Genomic DNA, 19,041 nt, shown 5'->3' with positions numbered 1-19,041 from the left:
ATGAGTATTCCCTTTGCATATTTGATAACTGAGACTGCGAAAAGCCTTACTAATTATTGAAAATTACACCGTGAAGTGCTCTAGTACCTGGATGGTGAACGTGAAACCCTGAACAAGTTGAATGTTAGATTATGGCCATTTGTCACCATTGAAAGAGGCAATCTCCACCACATCCACATCCAAAGTAAAATTTGTAATTTTCTAAGTCAAGATAGCAAGATAGCCTGCACATATTCCGGCGTGTTACAATCACTGTCAACGTTACATTTATTCTCTCCTTTGTCGCAGTGTTTGATTTAAGAAAAACCTGTCAAAATACATACAGTCTGCAGATGAGGTCACTGTGGTCACACAGCACTACACAAGTGTCCTGACTCATACATTTCATTTGAAACTGTCTTTGACTTCACACTATAATATATTAGTCACTAGATTCTGATGTGCTCCTTCTTTGTGCTTCCAGATACAAATAGTTTTGTTCTTGCAATGTTTTGAATCCACCTCCGCACAAAAAGTTCCTGACAGTCTTGATCATTACAAAAAGTTGAGGTACAAGCTATGCCAATATTACATTTTTAGGATATCTCATATCTGTGTGAGTATATCTTTCCTCCATAGGATTGGATTTATTAGCTAGTACCCACATGACATACTGCCCAGCTGTATTATATAGGAAACCAAAAATGTCAGATTGGGTTGCTCAGTAGTGACTTGCTTTTATCAGGAAAGCGGACAAATCATTTGATCAGGACATCTCCACCAGCCACGCCATTATCACATCAGACTGTCTCTCTGAAATTTAGCACACTCTTTACCGAATGTCCACATCTGGGAAAAAAACTACTGCATCAATAAACAATACACAAAAACACACGGAAATGCAGATACATTATGGATTGTTCCCATAACCGTACTTGCTTGCCTTTACTCTGCCTCTCTTTGTTCTCAATGATTCCTTGCATGTCTAATCAATAACAGACGAAACCAAGCGGGGCAGGGCTGATTGTCCTTGTTGTACCAGTGAGAAGGGAGGTGTTAGATACATCCAAAAATCCAATCTCAGGACAGCAAACTGTGCAAATGTTGTTCAGGTTCACGTGATTACTGACAACTCCAGCGTTGAACGAAAAAGTTTTCAGTTCAGTGAATAAATTGTGAATATCTAGAGCAGTTTTAAACAACTTTAAACAACATGCTCCACAGCAGGTTAACACTCATAAAATAGGGATTATATGCAGTAGTGCATATTCAATCGGCATCACAACTCTAGTCATTTATATCTGAATTCCTCTACAGAAAACACTGCTTGTGGTGAACACTGCTGACGGCATGAAAGGAACGAAGAGAATGAGAGACAACAAAGTATTTGTTTTTTTTCTGCCAAACGTGCAATCGATCCCTGTATCAGTTGTATCAGTTTAACCTAACCACAGAAATATGCTGCTCACAACCGTCATGCAACTGATCTGCTGTTCTTTAATGGCAACTGTAGTGTTAAGAGAAGATTTTCCCAAAGGCACAGTTCAAAGAGATTGTGGCTTTTTCTAAATTTAAATTATTTCAAAATACTTTGACACAAACCCCTACTTTTTAATTAAAAAACAGCTAGGGGCGGGCTTACTTCAGAGTTTTTTGGAGCTAATTAGGTGGTGTACTATGTAATCCTACACCATGCTCCTCCATCTGGATTCTCACACACGAAAACCTGGTTAAATCAACTCTGCTTCGAGACTCCCCTCAAAACAAGCATGGCAAGTGGACCTAATTCCTTTGACATTGTTGTTTCTACTCGGCGTTTGAAGATTGCAACCTCAATTAAAATGTAAATGTGAGGTGTACTTCTAGGATGTAAAGGTTCAAGACACTGGGGCTTTTGGCCATTTTATTGAAGATACAGTGTGGGCCATTTGCTAAGAATCGATATCATTACTATTACTTAATCGGTATCCACTGGTGTTGAGTCTATCCCAACTGGAATGCCATTAAAATATACCTTACAAAAAAACGAAAACAAAGTACAATATATTCCAATCTTAACATTAGATTTAGTTGTTTGGAAAATTATTCAGAGTTGAGGCAACTGTTGGATGTGTGGGTGCAGAGGGGAAAAAGAATTAAGGCCATAGGACGGATCATTTCCCTTTTCTCTACTTCAAGGGCTCGTAAAACTTTACAGTCTGTAATTGGGTTCAATTGGAAGTACCCCTAGGACCCAAGGCCATTCAGCCATATTAGCACTCTTGTCATTTAGGGACCTACTACAGAGAAAAAACTTGACCCAATCTCGAACCAGAAAACCACAGCTCACATGTATTACGTAAATAAAACGATAAAAGAACCGACTGGAGCAATACATCTCTCTCTCTGTTCTAAGCACCAGTTGCCATTTTACAACTAGAACACCAGGTGAATGCAGTTCAGAGGATTAACCCACCCACCAAGAAAAACCCAGCACTTGAGCTTGAACACACAGGAGTGGGATAAGAGGAACCCCAACTGAGAGAAACCAACTATGGGGGAAAATTTTTTTTTGCATATACTTTTACAATTTACTTTGACCCACCCTGCTATCATGGCAGAGAGGTGAATGACCTACACTGCAGTCAACCTCCAGGGATGACCTGGAGGTTATGGCTTCACTTTCAGGGAGCTGGCATGTCGTTCATCAGGGTTGAGGAGCTTTTTGCAATTTGATTTTACAGGAAAATTTGAAAATCCTTATGTTGTGGTATTACTTCTAACTTAAACTGAAATGCATCCGAAATATATATCTATAATAATATGTATAAACACTGACTTAACGTGTTAATCATCACCACTCACCCACCAAAGTATTTTTGTCAGGTAAAGAAGTCAATAACTAAAGACAAATGATTTTCCTGCAGTTTGACCTTTGTGAATATGTGGGAATCCATCATACATCTGTAAATTGTCAGGGTTGGATTTCAAAAACTTTCTGCAGCCTCGCTGAAATATGCTGAGGACACAAAAAATACATAACATTATCCCTCTCCACTAAAATTTCAGAGCATCGGAGATTCAGTCATTTAGAAAAAACTTTGGTCAGATAGAATAGGTGGATAACGTGTACCAAAAACTTTAAATCCTTCCAATAATAAATTCCTTCAGATTTTCCTTTTTTTTGCATCATTTCTAACAACAACAAGGTAAATCGTGTAGAAAAGCTGTCAGTGCATGTCTCTTTCAATAAATACCGGCTTCTGTGAGAAAACACTTGGGTGTTCTATTTTCTTTCTTATATTTGGCTCCGTATCTGAAGAACTTACTGTCCCAAGCCCACTTTGAAACCATTACCCTACAGAATTCCGATCTTTCTGAAAGAAATCCTTTCCCATGCTCCTGAATCTGATAGGGCTCTGCACTCCTATCTGTCCTTAGACAAATACATGGACATAGAGACAAGGATAGGGGAAGGGGCACAGGACAAATCCTTCTCTAATGCCCTTGCCCGTGTCAGGGCTAACTCTCTCCAGGGAGTCTTCTCATGACCCCAGGACTTGGACAGAGGAGAAGGCGGCACAGAGGGAGGGATAAGAGGATGAAAGAGTGGAGATATTGAGTGTGCAGCATATTGTTTCTCTCTGCTGTGGAGCCAAGCATCAGATGATGTTAAAGACCTGATGTAACCCAATGTCTGCTAGCGTCAGCGTGGTGATTTTGCTGTGTGAATCTGCTTCAACTTTTTTGGTCAGTTAATTGTTGATTGATTCTAGTCTCTCTGTTGAAAAAGTGCTCCTCCTTGCAGTTGTTTATGCAGTGGTGGTTCCCCTTTGACACCTATTTAAGACGTCCTCTGGATTTTACTTGTGGCTTGGTGTGTTATTGTCAGAGTACCTAACAAAACCAAAGAGTCCCTTTCAACCCACAGTACTTTGTGACATTCTACCTTTCATTTGATGTTTTTCTACTTCCCATTCAATGTTTTCTTTTGTGGTTGTTCGCAAACAAAAAATATTTTTCCTGACTTGCCCAGTTTAAATAAGTGTCTTATTGTCAGATTATTTAGCATCATCCTAGCTATTTGAGTGAGTAACTCATCCCTCTATAGGACTCAACAGTTAAATATTGGACCTTTCTCTGTGTCTGAACTTTTTGGGGCCATAAGCCTAAAAATAAAGCTCTCAAAAAGAGGAAACACAAGAAACTAAAGGAGTCAACATTTATTCTCTGAGTCAAGGAAGCTATAAATATTGCGAATTGCCGTTGGAGCCACAAACCACAGCTGATACAAAAACATGTCACGGAAACAGTCACCAATCAGAAGTCCCTTAAAGATTGCAGGGAACGGGGCCCTTGATTTGTCTTTGATTTGGTCAAAATGCACCAGTATTGAAAAGATCATTTTTGTGCTGATTGATGTCACTTACGATTGGGGGTTGATTAAGGCCAAACCAAGATCAACAATGGCACCACCTGTAAAGACGTAGACTCCTCATTCATTTCAAATAGACCACTGTGCTGGTGCTGTTGTGTTTCAAATAAACAGAAACTACTATGATGTAAAGTAGTGTCTGGGAAGCCTTCTGGTTTTTATGTCATCCTTTCACCCTGATGCCAGATGCCCTTTACACTGTTGTGTTGTGGGACATTAAATATAATAATAACCATTATAACTGGCTGGAAAATCTGACTTCAAATTACCTGTAAATGAAACAGAAGCCTGCCAAAAAAAGGCCAGTAGCTTTTATGTCAATGTTGAATCTAAGGACGTTTCTTGACAGTGATGCTATTGGTTTTATTTGTCAGATGACATTCCGCATTAAGGCAAACATTTTAGCATTTTAAATGTCCATTAAAACTTGTCATCCTTGCAAAATTTCTCATTGCCTAAGGCTCCATTCACACTGTTGTGTTTTTTGCGGTAAAAAAGCAACCTCAGCCTCATGTTGTGCTGATGATGAAAATATGTTTTATTATAACTGTCCCTCGCTGCTTCTATCAGTAAACTGTACAAGCTACACATCTTAAACATGTACAAACTCCCTCGGCATAGACACCCACTATCTACTTCTCCACAGTTCCTTCATCCATTTTCAGCATGTTTGTTGTTGTTGGCTGCCTATGTGTTGGCTCCTTTCATTTTATTTACTCAGTCACTGTTACGAATGCTTCTCTAAGATGTTGAACTGTGCAGCTTGAAGAAGATGCCATCCCCAGCACCTTTTCCAAAGCGACCGCTTTCTGTCTGCCTTCCAGCCAGTCCCTATATACTGTTGAGTTAAAATAGTGTGAACATGGCTTGCAACGATCCCACCAGAGGCTTTGAAAGTGCATGGCCCAGCATCCTGGAGTGTTCTCTGGGAAGCACCTGGAAGCTGCAGAGCACTTTGTTTCTGTGCTACTTAGGGATGGGCATTCGATTAAATTGTCTTCATCGATCGTTAAAATTCACTATTTATGGGCTGTTATAATGCAGTGAAAATAGAAAAAACACAGCGTGTTTCCTCATTGAGATCTTTATTACAAGATGAACAACTCTCGTGGCAGTTAAACGGGATCGTTCAATGGTTACACTTGAAAATATGCGCTGCTGTACTCTTCAGCCCCGCTGAGAGAGCAGCTAGCCGCTGAGAGCTAGCTCGATCTGACGGTTCTCGACCTCTCAGTCCGGCCGTTGTCACGTTCTCACTCCCGGAGCCCCTCCACCAGACCCGGCTTTGTCCGGGTCCGAAGAGGCTAGCTTTCGAGCTAGCCTCCGCTAGCTGCGGCGGCTAGCAGCGGAGCTCGGCTGAATGTCCGCACACGGACCCTCAGTCTACGGGGAAGGGAACCCGGAGAGACCCGGGTCTGGGTGAGGTTCCGGGATTGATGACATGACAACAACCGGACTGAGAGGTCGAGAACCGTCAAATCCATCTAGCGACCAGCGACCAGCCGCCGGTCCCCCAGCGGAGCTTGTCGAGTATAACTCCGGGCTGCTTCCTACAGCTGCTAACGTCGTCACTGTGCTGCGTTCAGGCAAATCGGATATTCTGCCCTCCTACTCATGCGCTCATGGAGACGTATAGCTTCGCAGTGTTGGCAGTGAACGCAACATAATTTCGTCGAAGACAAAATAATGTCCTCGACGAAATTCTTTATGATCAATTAATCGATCGTCGATTAATTATGCCCATCCCTAGTGCTACTAGCATAACCCTGTTTTAGTAATGTTTGTCATGCAATCTGATGTCTTTGGCTTCAATTAATGGAAATATTATTTATCATTTAGCTTTTCAACACTCGTACAAATCGTCAGTTCATCCACCTCTTAATGGCCCATTGCATTAAGTCTACATAGCCCTAGCCCAAAATGTATGTTAAGCATAACATATTTCATCCATTTTCCAGTCTGTTTCCTCCATACACTGAAGATGCATTACATTCAAATCCCTAAAGGCAATGGTGAATTATAAACATAGATGTAGTAATCTGCAGAATTTATGAAGCCTTCCGTGATAGGAAGTTCCTGACCTGTGCTTTATCGTCTAAAGTGTGTATCATCTATCTTTCTTGTTTTCCTCTTTTCTTCTCCCTCTTTTCGTTGTTAAGCTGTAAGATACATCATTAGTTTTAAATGGACTTCAATCCGCTCATTACATGTCCCATTTACCTTCACTGCATAACGCTCTACTTTTCATAATGAGACAGAAAAGAGAGGGGAGGGGGGGTGAAGGGAAGCACATATGGAAATGTCAAGAGTTAAAAAAGCAGTAAGATGAGAAAAACACAGATCGAAAGAAAGATGGAAAGTTACAATCAGAAAATGATCACCATCTGCAAATATGGAAATGAGAACCAATTCTTTCTATTTGTTGACATCCACTTTACTATCAGTTTTAAATATCTAATCAAATACAACTCAATGCACACCTAGATAAAATAACCATCATGTTAATGAATACACTTCTTTCAATCTGTTTCTTTCTCTGCCATTTAACAGCTAATGAGTGATGGCAGATAGGGGGAGTATTTGAACCATGTAATCACATTTTTATCTGTGTTATTTTTCTGGGCTTTTTATCAACCCTGCAGTAGGTGATACAACATAAAGGTCAGTGCACTGTGTGTGTTTGTGTGTGTGTGTGTGTGTGTAGATTTTCACTTTGCATTTACACTGCTCTGTGCAGTTCCTTCCTTTCAGTGCGTGTTTTTCAATTCATTAGTTGTTTCAGTTTGTGCACTTAGGACAGTGACTTTTACTTTTTGCTTTTAATAGTGTATTTTTATTTGGGCCATAATGTTCATGTTTATAGATGTGTGCATGTTGAGTGTGTGTTATATTAGTTTACCATGTCCACATTTGTTTAAACCCTTAATTGATTAGTCTTGTTTATGACGATGTTGATGGTGATATGGCCAATTTATGCAAAACTGCTGCATTAAGTGCTATTTTTACCATCAAATAATTTGTTTTATGTCACTCCACGAAGGTGTTAATGACATTAAAACTCTTGAAACTGATTAAAACAGCCCATAACTTGGATTTGCTGCATTCAATTTACAACACAAATCCCATGAGAGCTTCCTCTCCTTTCTTCACCATAGACCTTCATCACCTGCACTGACTCATCCACAGTTCATCCACCCCCCTCCCCCTTTTTCTCTGTATCTTTCACTTATTTCAACTTATCTTAGTACTTCTTATTCACGTTATCCTAATACTGCCTCCTCCTTCTTCCTGATCCCTCACCGTGCATTTGTTCCTGTTCCCTGTAATACCAATTTTGCATTGCTTTCAGCCATATTGTCTCACTCGGTAAAGTTAATTTTCTTTAATAGATACTAGCTGGAATCACAGAATGAGAAGAGAAAGGGAACCCTGGGGAATCACAACCTCTACTAGGCAGCTGACGCATATCTTTTTTTAAATTGTTATTCCCACACGTTTAAATTAAAAGCATACAAAACAGGATTTAAGGTAGCATGCATACAGTCCTGTCATGATACCCATGAAAGGACAAAGCTTTTCAATCGGCAGAGCCAAAGAAGTCAAACCACCATGTGATGTAAAATGAAAGGATCTTGCCACTCTTTTTGTCAACCACCACCATACTGGTTCAGTGTTTTAAACTCCTCTGTGTTTTCCACTTGTGTCATACCAGTCAGCACACCCTGAATGCAGACAGATTTTTGCTGTATCCCATTATCCCCTGCTACTGCGACTCAAACTTCTGGCAGGAGCAAGTTCAATTCAATCTATTCTTCTTTACACTTCCCTCCATCCGCTCCTCCCACACTTTATTCTTCCGTCACTGTCCTCTGCCCTCCATCTCTATGCCTCCTCTTGTATCTGACCTACTTCTTTTTTTTCTCTCCCAAACTCTTCAGTCAATTAAGTCTGTACATAACATGCAGGGTATGCTTGTTTCCTCATCACTTCCTTGTCTTCCCCTTTGTCGCTCTCTCCACCCCCATCTCTTCTCTTTCCTGCTTCTCTGTTCATGTTTTCCTCTCTGGCTTAAGGCCACTTCTACTTAATCCTGTTTAACAATACCCAAATGAGACTGAGACATTAGTAATTAAGGAACTTCATATGCCCTTTAAAGACACCCAAAACACACTCCAGGAGAGGATAAACACAGACACGCAGATGCACTGACTGGAAGATCAGCAGTTTGTGAAGCTGATATTGGAAGCAACATTTCATCAGTGTGTTGCCTGTGTTGCATAGGAATTATAAAGAAGCTGTCTGCGGTCTCAAGCGCTTAATTTCATATCTGTAAAACTTACAAGCTTGTGTCAGCTCCCATCATCTTGAAAGGACCCTCTGCACATAATTTTAGACTTAGTCCTCTGCAAAATGACAATTCCAGTTAGAGCTTTTTACATACTATAAACTATTGCCATTGTAGCTAAAGGTAAAGATATTCTGAGTAAACTCAGAAGAGTTCAAAGAAAAAAGAACGTGGTACATTTACAATAAAATAAAAGTAATCTTAGATTAATTGTATATATACAAGATTTTGTGCATTGAGAACTGTAATGCAATGTATAGGTACGATCTTTGTTGACATTTATTAGCAATTCAAATGGGGTTTGTGATATAGCAGGACGCAAGATGACAGACAGACAAAGGCTATATCATCATCAGCATGTTGGCCAAAATCCCCAGCCTGGGTGCCAGACGAACTTAGCCCCGCCCACAACATTTGTTGTTCGGGAAGTTCGGTCTGGCATCGCTCCGTTGGGGAGAAACTATGATCGAACCGAAGCTGGTCGATCCAATCAAATCGTCAGGGCGGGCTTTATACGATGATTGACAGATGATCTACAGTGACGTAATCAACCACGTCACCAGAGAGCGCTGCCTGCAGAGCTGAGATGTGTCAATGCTGCCATCGAGTCTGTTTCAGCAGACATCGACAGCGAATTCATTTTGAAAGAGGAACAGAGGAACGTGATCAAGGCATTTGTAGACCGAAAAGATGTTTTTGCCATCCTCCTACGGGATTCATAAAAAGTTTAATTTATCAGCTGGCCCCGATGCTGCAGCCACACAAGCAGTCATATTAATAAAAAGAGAGTGGGGGGGGGGGGGGCTACGCTCCTCAGCACATATGAGACAAAAAGGACACAAGTTGGGACGCTGTGGTAGTTAATGTTGGAGCAACAAGGAAGTGTAAAACGATTAGCTGCCGTTTCTCCTCCTCGCTGGCTCCTGCAGAGCCATGACAGCGGAGCTCTGCAGCGCAGCGTGCGGATCAGCAGCTCCGTGGATTTCTGGTAGGGACGGATCTCTCTCAGAGCCGCGGTCCCGGGCCGGTAGCGAGGCTCTGAGAGAGATCCGTAGCGGGCTTCTTCACACTGCCGCCAGCCGGGGCTCTCACGAGCAGCCCTGGTCACCGGCTGCTTCCTGGGGGCTTTGCCTCCGGTGGATATACGAGCGGCATTAGCAGCAGTTCCATTGATTTATTTAGAGAGTGAACAAACTCGTGAAACAGACAACTGACAACAACTATGCATCGCTTCACATACGTCACATACGACGTTGCTCTGATTGGTTGTAGGTCTATCCAATTGAGCGAAGAGGCATTTTGTTTCCTGGTTCTGTAGAAACACGCCCCATAATCCCAGCCCAATGGAGCGGTCTTAGACTCATATTCTGAGTAGAATAATGAGTATGACAACGTCAGGATACAAAATCCCTTTTTCATCTTTTTTTTACCTGCTATGGTCCTAATAGAGCTTCATAAATGTAGGGGGAAAAAAAGGTTTAGCACAGCTCATCGGCTCTGCACTACACGTGTTCAGGTGCATGTATCAGGGGAAGACTCGTCTTAGTAACAGCCTGACCCTTGCACACGGTAGCCTGAAGGGATTCTGTTCCCCCTGTCAGGCTGCCAATCACCAGCACACCTCTTTCTGCAGAGAGCTGATTAGAAGTCAGTGTGCCACAGAGCTGGCTACCATGCTAACCCACAGAGTTCTACATAACACTGCCTTTTTTCCTAAATTGTTATTTGTGGTGTCACTATCTTAGTAATTAAGATTAAGATGGATTAAGATACATTTAGTTGTCCCAAACACATGCACAGACATGCACAAGCACACTCATGCAATTGTAATTATGTAAGAAAACACACCTCATACGTATTCTACCACAAATATTAAGAGCATATTCACATGAGTATGCATAGCAAATGAAGGAGACTACTTACTTCAGGTCCTGGAAGGGTTCTGCCCTCACATGTGATGTCTCTACAGAATGGCTGAAAACCACACCTTCGTTCCCTGGAGAGAGTTAAAGAAAGTAAGGAAACTAAATCACAAATGTACTTTGTGTGGAAGCCTCCAACATATTGTCTTATACCTTTATTATTTGAGTTAATGCAGTCACTTAAAATGCAGGACATTGATCCATGTGTCATACAGATTATGTCCAAATACAACAATGACTATGTTTACATTGACTTAACATGGACGTTTGCATTAATTCTGAATAAGACATTACTTTGATTGAGTTGGTAATAGAACATCCCAGGCATATTCCCCTTGACATGTTACAGAGCATAGTGTGATTATGAGTCAAATTAAAGTCCACTATGTCATACATCTGACTTTTTCACCAGAATTTTAAAATTCCAAACTGAAATAATATAATACACAATGTTATAGTATTCTCTTTTAAGTGTTATATTTCTTTGTTGCCAAATGTTCAACTTCTTGTAATTTTTCCATATTAGTCACACGTGAACCCAGGCCATCAGTTATCAAGCAGTCGGTAACTACAGGATGTTGATGTTGCAAAATGCTGTGAAAATCCAATAGGTTGTTGTATTACTTTAAACAATGCTCCACGTTTCTTAATTTAATGATTGCCTATCCTGAGTATGACCTTATTCAGGTTAAGGTATCAGAAATGGCTGTTTACATGACAGTGTCTAAGTCAGACTGTTGTCTTTAATGGTTTAATATCAGAACATTGGTCTATGTAAAAATGTCTACTGTTTCCAGGGGCAATAAATACATTTACCAATAACATATAGTTATACCAATATAAGAAGTAGTATGAGGATTTTTGTTTTTTTTGACATTTAAGATGGCACCTGTCCAGCTACACAATGCCCATGGATGGAATCAAGAATAAGCTCACAAGTGTCACACCTCAACAGCTGCTACCACACTGGCTCATGCAAACAGCACTTGCATGCAATCTTCCACATTATGAAGTCTCTGCTGTGTGGCTCTCGTTACTGCAGAGGGCAGCAGTGTGAGGAAAGTTATCATCGTGAATTAAAAGAAGGAGAAAAAAAAACTTTCTACAAAATCAATAAATGTAGCATTGCCCCTGCTGGCCCTCAGTGCATGAGCTGAATGGATGAATTCATATTCACATTCTTTCCACTGTTCAGTCTCCCCTATCACACCTCCATCAACAGTAAATGACAGCACCAGTCACCTTTAGACCCCCCCCCCTCAAATCTCCCTCCATCCTCTTCTCCCTTATTTCTCCAGAGTGTCTCTAATAGAAGCATTTCAACATTTATCCCGGTCGGTGTCTGTGCAGGTGTTTACTTTCTGTTTGTTTAGTTCACCTTGGAAGTTGAATCTGTGTGTTTGTGTAAATGCACATTTGGTGTGTTCCTGAAAAATGTAATTACTTTACAGCTGACACCTTCAAACATGGAAACATACATGCACATGCATCCGCAGACATGCACACACACACACACACACACACACACCCTTTATCGCTTTCATTTTGTGACAGAATGAGCAAATGAGAAAGCGTGTGTAGTGCACCACAGGTAAATTTTCTCTTTTTGACAAATTTTTTCTTTTTCACTTGAAGTGCTTTGTTATTGTTTCCACACTCACCGTGCTTGTCTTTCTATGTTTCTATTATTTAGGGGGAAAATAGCTAATCATGAGAAAATAAAGAAATGATGGACATGTTGTCTAGAGGATGTGTTGAACTGTTTGTGCGTGACCTACCTGTGACTCGAAGTTTCTCAGTGCCGATAGTTATCTCCTCTTCATCTGCTGAGAACAGAACTCTCTCTCCATCAAGGCTCCTCACCTCAAACCTCTGACACTGAGCCTCCACCATCTCTGAACCTGAGGGGGTGGAGAGGGGGGGAGGTAGAGAGAGAAAGTGAGACAGGGTTAGGTTAAAATTGATAGCTGAAGAAAACTCATAGCACATAAAACGTACCATCTGGTGGATGTTTTCATCTAAAAGGTCCTAACAGAACCATTAGTGAATGAAGGTTTAGACTGAACGACCACAGAGGGATTTGAACTCTCAACCCCAGTAACTGTAAGATTTGTCTCTACTGTTCATACGGTCTGTATTGTGGAAATCAGAGGAGACATTGGGAGTCATGTCCTTGAGCACAGTCCTGAAGCGATGATCCAGGCTACTGAGATATGTGATCAGCAGACACATAAAACCTAGAAGGCCTCTCAGAGAGAACATACCTCTGCCAAGGCCAATGCTATGGTTCTGCTCATTTAATCTGATTTGCAACAAAAGGCTCTCAACAACACTGGATAAAGACTATTTCAGTAGACCTTGAGTAACTCTGCTTAGAGACAGAAACACATAAAGCAGAACCTCCTTGGTGGAGGTAAACAAAGAAATTCCAGCTGCAGCGCAATGTCTCACTTAGACTGGATAATCCAAAGAGCAAGCTGTGCTCCAATAACTGTTGTTGGAACTTCTATCTACTGAAGGAACAGTTGATAGTAAAACTGTTGACAGTATGCTCTGTGGATTAGTAAGACAGTTTAGTGAGTTTCTGGAAAGACATGTTGCTGTAAAAACTTCAGTTTATATACTTGTATTTGTGCTAAGTTGGCAGCCTAAATGTGAAATGGGAGACTGTTTTTTATTTATTAAAGGATTTTCAAAAAATAATCTTTTATAAAATGTCCAATTGCAAATGATACAAGGATAAAATATATACACAATGTTAAGAGTATTGTTTATTATTCCCTTACATTGAGACTAAAAAAGCCAAAGTGTGTGGGTGGCTGGTGGTTACCTTGAAGGTAAACTGTGTTTACAGCTTATATCATCTCTAATAATATCTAGTAATATTATAAGACAATATCTTTAACTAGTTTCCGTGAAAGTACTTGTTCAAAAAGTTAAGAAGCTCAAATTGCTATACTTTTAAAAGTAACAATATATTTTGTTCTGTTTACACATAGTAAACAAATCCAACACATTTTCAACAATCTATTTACACAATGTCAAGAGTGCACTGTTCCAGGCTCTAATAGAGCACACACCTCTGCCATGGTCAAACAACAGAAAACAGCCTTGAGAGATAAAAAAGTAAACGAGTCAAATCTGCTTAAAAATGTATTGTTATACATAAATCCATGCAACATCATTACACTATGTTAAAATCAGATCAGTAGCATTTGTTCTGCTGATAAATAAAATCACAAAAGAGAGTGACAAGAAAATCAAGATCAAAAGAAAGAAAGAAATTAGGATCCTTTAATCTTTTGCTCAATGGAGGATTTATTTTTTATTTAAACCAAGTTGAAAAGAAATCATATTTCTCTTGCCACACAAGCACAGCTCAGTATGAACTATTTACTAGGGCTAAGAAGAAATAAGTTAAATTATTTGACGGTTCCTGTCTAAAATGAAAAGCAGTGCTTTAGAAACCAGCTGGATTATTGTGTCCACGCTACAGGATTGAAATAATGGGGTGAATTATTATCATAGAAACTGTGGAGTCATTCCATTCGCTGTGCAGCATCATCACCTAGGACCTGAAGTGGGAGCTGAACCTCCCTCACAAAAGGAGGATATACTTCCTGCAGCAGCTGAAGAAGTCCAACCTGCAAAAGACTATGATGGTCAACTTCTACTTCTCCATCATAGAGTCCATCCTCACCTCCTCCATCACTCTATGGGACACTGCTGCTACTGATTCTGATATATATGGTATATTTACAAATGACACCATGTACGGAAAATGTTTTCAATGTAATCAGCTTTCTCGAAGCAAATTATCACACATCCCCAGCTGCTTTTATTTGTTGGCACTTTTTGTGTATACAAAGCACTGACACTGACGTTGTTCCAGAACTCAATCGATTTGTTGTTGGTGGCTTTTCAAGAAACTATTGGCAGGGAAGTCTGAAAACCGATAAATTGACTGACACTGTCGCCGAATGAACGACCACGGCCATAGTGTCTGTTTGCTCTTTCTTAATCAATATTCCCTTTATTTTCTGATTTGGATTGTGATATGCCACTTTTTCAACCCTGCCAAGACAAAACACAAGTATTGTCTCTAGCCCCCCCATCTCCTTCCTTCACTGTCAATTAGAGTTACAAGTGTTGATTAGGAACCCAGAACGCCTTGTCACTCACAATCAAACTTTGTTAGCAGCCATCAGCCTCAGAATGAGCTCTTTTTCTCATCCATCTATCCTCGCTTTTATCCGGTCTGTCTTTCCCACATCAAATCTCTCACTCCTCCACCTACTGTGTGGGAAAGCGATTGAGATTTGTGCTGTGTGTATTGTGGCGGTGACAGCTGGAGATGTGCTTCGCTATTGCTGTCTCAGACATCTAGCTAGTTCTCTTTGTTTTTTTAGCTCTCGTCCCATAATGCAGCTCGTAGAGCAGATTTCCACAGTTTGCATATTTCCAAAGATTTCGGTTTTATTCCCGTGCTTGTCCTCTCCGCAGGGGTCTCTAAAAGCTTCTGAAACAGCAAGATATAGGCGACGATGTAAGTTAGAACATGGAAAAATGTAGTCTGTAGGGAAATGAAGGAAAGATGTGTATATACCTGACACATTTCAGCTATAGTGTATAACTGCAGCAGCAGATGAGGTAATGGAAGATAATATACAGGTATGACTATATATGATTTAAAGCCTTTACACAGATATGATACAGCTTATTACACTTATCAGACTTCCCTCAACATACTGCAAAGGCCAATGTGACCGTAGCAGAAAAATCCACCTGCACAGAATATTTTTACAGGCCAAAATCATACATTTCCTTTTGGGGTCATGTAAGTTTACGCTAAATCATTTTAACGTGTTTATTTGTGCTTAATTAATCAATCAAATGCTGTTTTTAACAAAAATATAATGTCAATAATAATACATTTACAAGCCAGAATATAAAGGTACTTCAATTTCACTCTTTTAATTTTTTCAACTTGACTCTAATCTAGCCGGCATCGTTAAACTCTGATATCTCCAATCCTCATCTCATCAATCCGAATTTGAATCGGGTTTATTGCTTAGTAGGTTTACACATACATGGGATTTTATGTGGTTAGTTTGTGCAATTAGGAAACAAAAATTTTATAGCAAAATAAAATAGAAAATACTATAGGCATATACAAAATATACTATACGCGGGAGGGATTGTGCAAAATGTACAGTTATTGTTATTCTTAAAGCATCAACATGTAGGGACATCAATGCAGTTCGCTTGGCAGCAAGCAGCAGACACACACTACCAGTCACCCGTGTACATTGGCCCTACTGTGCCTCTGATTGGCTAGTTTGTATTGTCTGGTCACTGAGCATATAAAAGTTCAGGCAGGTCACAAAGTCAAGTTGAGCCACATGACAGCTGACATCAGCAGATTTTCTATGCCAGCACACATCAGCTGATCCCTGGAAAATGCATTCCTTCAGAAAAGCTCATATTGTGCTCTGTACTTAAGCTGCCTACTCTTCCTGTTTCCACTGCAAGCCACTAAGCAAAGCCCTTACACCCCAGCACCTCCTTCTCATACTGAATATGACCCATGTGTTGTCAGTGCTGCCTGCTTGTTCTGTGCCAGGGTCTTTTAGCTGTTGCTCTCCCTGAAGGATCATGGAAGGGTAGTGAGCTGTGCTCTCCTACTTTAAGGCCAATTTATGTTTTTGCGTATTTTGTAAAACGGATAGATAAGACCGCCTTATCCGTCGTGGAACGCCCTCTCCGAGCGTGTCGGAGAGCTTTACGTACACGTCTGATTTTTCTGACTCTCCGTCTTCATGTTGGAGACCCGACGGACAGCTCTTGGCTGTGATTGGTCCGCGAACGACATCATTTCCGTATGACGTAATTTCCGTACGACGTCATTTCTGTTCGACGTCATTTCCGGCCTCAAACGTCCTGCTTGACAGCTAACCCAAACACAACTATGATTCTACGATTAATGTGACGTTTGTGTTAATCCAGCGGAGTTGTCCGGCTGACGGTGGCTCGTTCGAGCACTGACGGCATGTGTGCACGGTCACAGACGGTTATAACGAGCTTTCAAAACGGCGCTAGCAGGCTAGGCTAGCCACCATGCTAACTGCGGTGGTAACAGTGCAAGAACCCGCCGTCACAACTTTAATTCCACTTCTATCATGACACTGTTTCTATAATACCGTCAGGTTAGAAGCAAACACTGGATAGTAGTAGTTAGTGCCGGGAGTCCCTGCTGACTGTGTGTGGAAGCTGGGCTTGAAGCTAGCTGGGAGGGGAGCTAGCTAGCTACATGTAGCCTCAAGCAGATTCAAGCTGTGGAATGAGCAACACAGTTCGGAAACAAGACCGGAGAACCGCCGCGCTAAGAAATGATAACATCAGCATCTTGACCCGCTGGGTGTCACTTTATTTAGTTCTGTTAGTTGCCATGGTTCAGTGTGTGGGGACGAGCCGATAGATATAAACAGACACACGTGGACTTCTTCTTCCCAAATGGGGTAGGCTTCTCTGAGCTCGTCTTCCGTTGCGCCACCTATGGGTTTGGCGGTGAATTTTTTTCGACGTACAGTGGTCGGATTAGTAAAAATCAAAAAGACCATTGTCCCCCTAGGAGCCCTCTCCGAGAAACGGAGAACGTATATTAGAGCCTTTAGGCTTTCCACATGTGCAGGGAGGTCCCAGAGCAGCCCCTAACTCCAAATGTGATGAAAAGGATTTTTAGCACCCTTACTAAATTATGCTGTGATGGTTGCTTAGATGAAAATGGCAGACTTGAGAGCCCATCAGAGGCAGAGTCAGATTAGGTTTTCAAGTATATGGATGTGAGTGTGTGTCTCTGTGTCTTTATGTGTCTGACAGAGGACAGAAGCAGAGCAGTGGAAAATCTGATCTGGTTAAAATATATAAAAGAAAAAACATGGATTGAACATATAACAATTTATTGCTCCTTTGTATACAGTGTGTATGAACTGTATATACACACACGTATACTGTGCTCACATCAGCAGCAACAACATGAGACAAAATGTCTACAGGTCAGTAGTTTAGAAATGATTGCTTACACAAAAGTACTGCCAGCTGAGTAGCTTCACTATATACACTTTTTCTGATGTAAACGTTTTTTGAGGTTCGCTGTAATTGATGTGTCAGTAATCCTCTAAACTACAAAATGGAAGAAAGGCTTATTAAAGCTCCTGAAATGTTGGTTCTGGATGTCTGACAACACTGAAAACAATGACAAGAAGAAAGAATGAAAAGAATAGAATACAAAGGCTCTGGAGCAGAGCTAATACAATTTGTGTTACATGTCTCCCGTCCATGTTCACGTTTAACACATTTAGTTGCCAAAAACAAGAGGGAAGATTTGTCCAGTTAAAACCATCCGATCTTTTTCTCTTCCTCTCGTTAGCAATCTGCAGGTTGCTCATGTTAATGGCATCTAAATTAAATGCTTTTGGTCAATTAGTTTGCACACACAAATGTCTCTCCCACTGCAATTCTGCTGTCAACGTTAGCAACAGGAGTCCTCGTTAGGCAGACATGTTAATTGATGCACTGATTAAATAATCACTTCCTGCAGGATCTCCTCTGCTGTCAGAGGAACCTTCCTCAGCAGGATCCTTCAGTTATAGTAAAGCTTTTACAATACATCACTAACAGGGACATGGTCAGGAGAAAGGCAGTAAGGTGAAAAATGTACTGGCACAAAACATGCAACATGATCTCGAGCCTGAGAGCCAACCTCTGCAGATTACGCAGGAATCATCCAGTCATTGGTTCATGTCTGGTTGTGTGAGTCACCAGATATAGACTGTTCAGTGTTTCCCATTTATTATCTAGACTGTGGCAGCCCACCATGCTCTTATTTGTCCCGCCACAGTTTCATATTGAACCAAGACATTTTAAAGTTGTCTCAGAGATCTCCTACTTGGTGTGTGCGGCGCTATATGCCGCGTGCTCCCTCAAGCCACTACATGCTTGCGACAAAATGTGCCACTTAGTGTGTGCATATCCACTCTCATTACCGTAATTGATCAAATGAATTATGTGGGAGAGACTGCTGTGGGTACACAATCAATTAATAAATCACATTTTATTTGTGCAGCCCATATTCACAAATCACAATTCGTCTCATAGGGCTTAACAACGTGCAAAATCGTCTGCCCTTAACCCTCAACGAGAGTCAGGAATAACTACAACAAAACAACAGCATAGAAACCTCAGAGAGACACATGGTAGGGATCCCTCTCTCCCAGGATGGACAGAAGTGCAATAGATGTCGCGTGTAACGGGATATAATCCTGCCATTACTTTGGGAGGTATTCTTTTCCCCTACCGTCTCAAGTTTTCTAGATTTCCTC

At 40.9% G+C, this 19,041-nt stretch overlaps 1 protein-coding gene across 1 annotated transcript in view; it reads right to left on the bottom strand.

Annotated features, from left to right (window-relative positions):
* The window catches only part of LOC133026812 (zeta-sarcoglycan), a 140,810-nt gene that overhangs the window by 25,561 nt on the left and 96,208 nt on the right, over positions 1–19,041 (bottom strand). The window contains exons 4-5 of the mRNA XM_061093785.1: positions 12,439–12,561; positions 10,662–10,734 (exon numbers count right to left, since the gene is read on the bottom strand). Coding sequence (XP_060949768.1) covers positions 10,662–10,734; positions 12,439–12,561 — 196 coding nt within the window. The remainder of the gene's footprint in view (positions 1–10,661; positions 10,735–12,438; positions 12,562–19,041) is intronic.

This window comes from Limanda limanda, chromosome 2 (genome assembly GCF_963576545.1).
Source record: "Limanda limanda chromosome 2, fLimLim1.1, whole genome shotgun sequence".
Taxonomy (NCBI): Eukaryota; Metazoa; Chordata; class Actinopteri; order Pleuronectiformes; family Pleuronectidae; genus Limanda; species Limanda limanda.
Note: the sequence above shows the minus strand (reverse complement) of the source record. Positions and strands in the feature narration are given on the sequence as shown.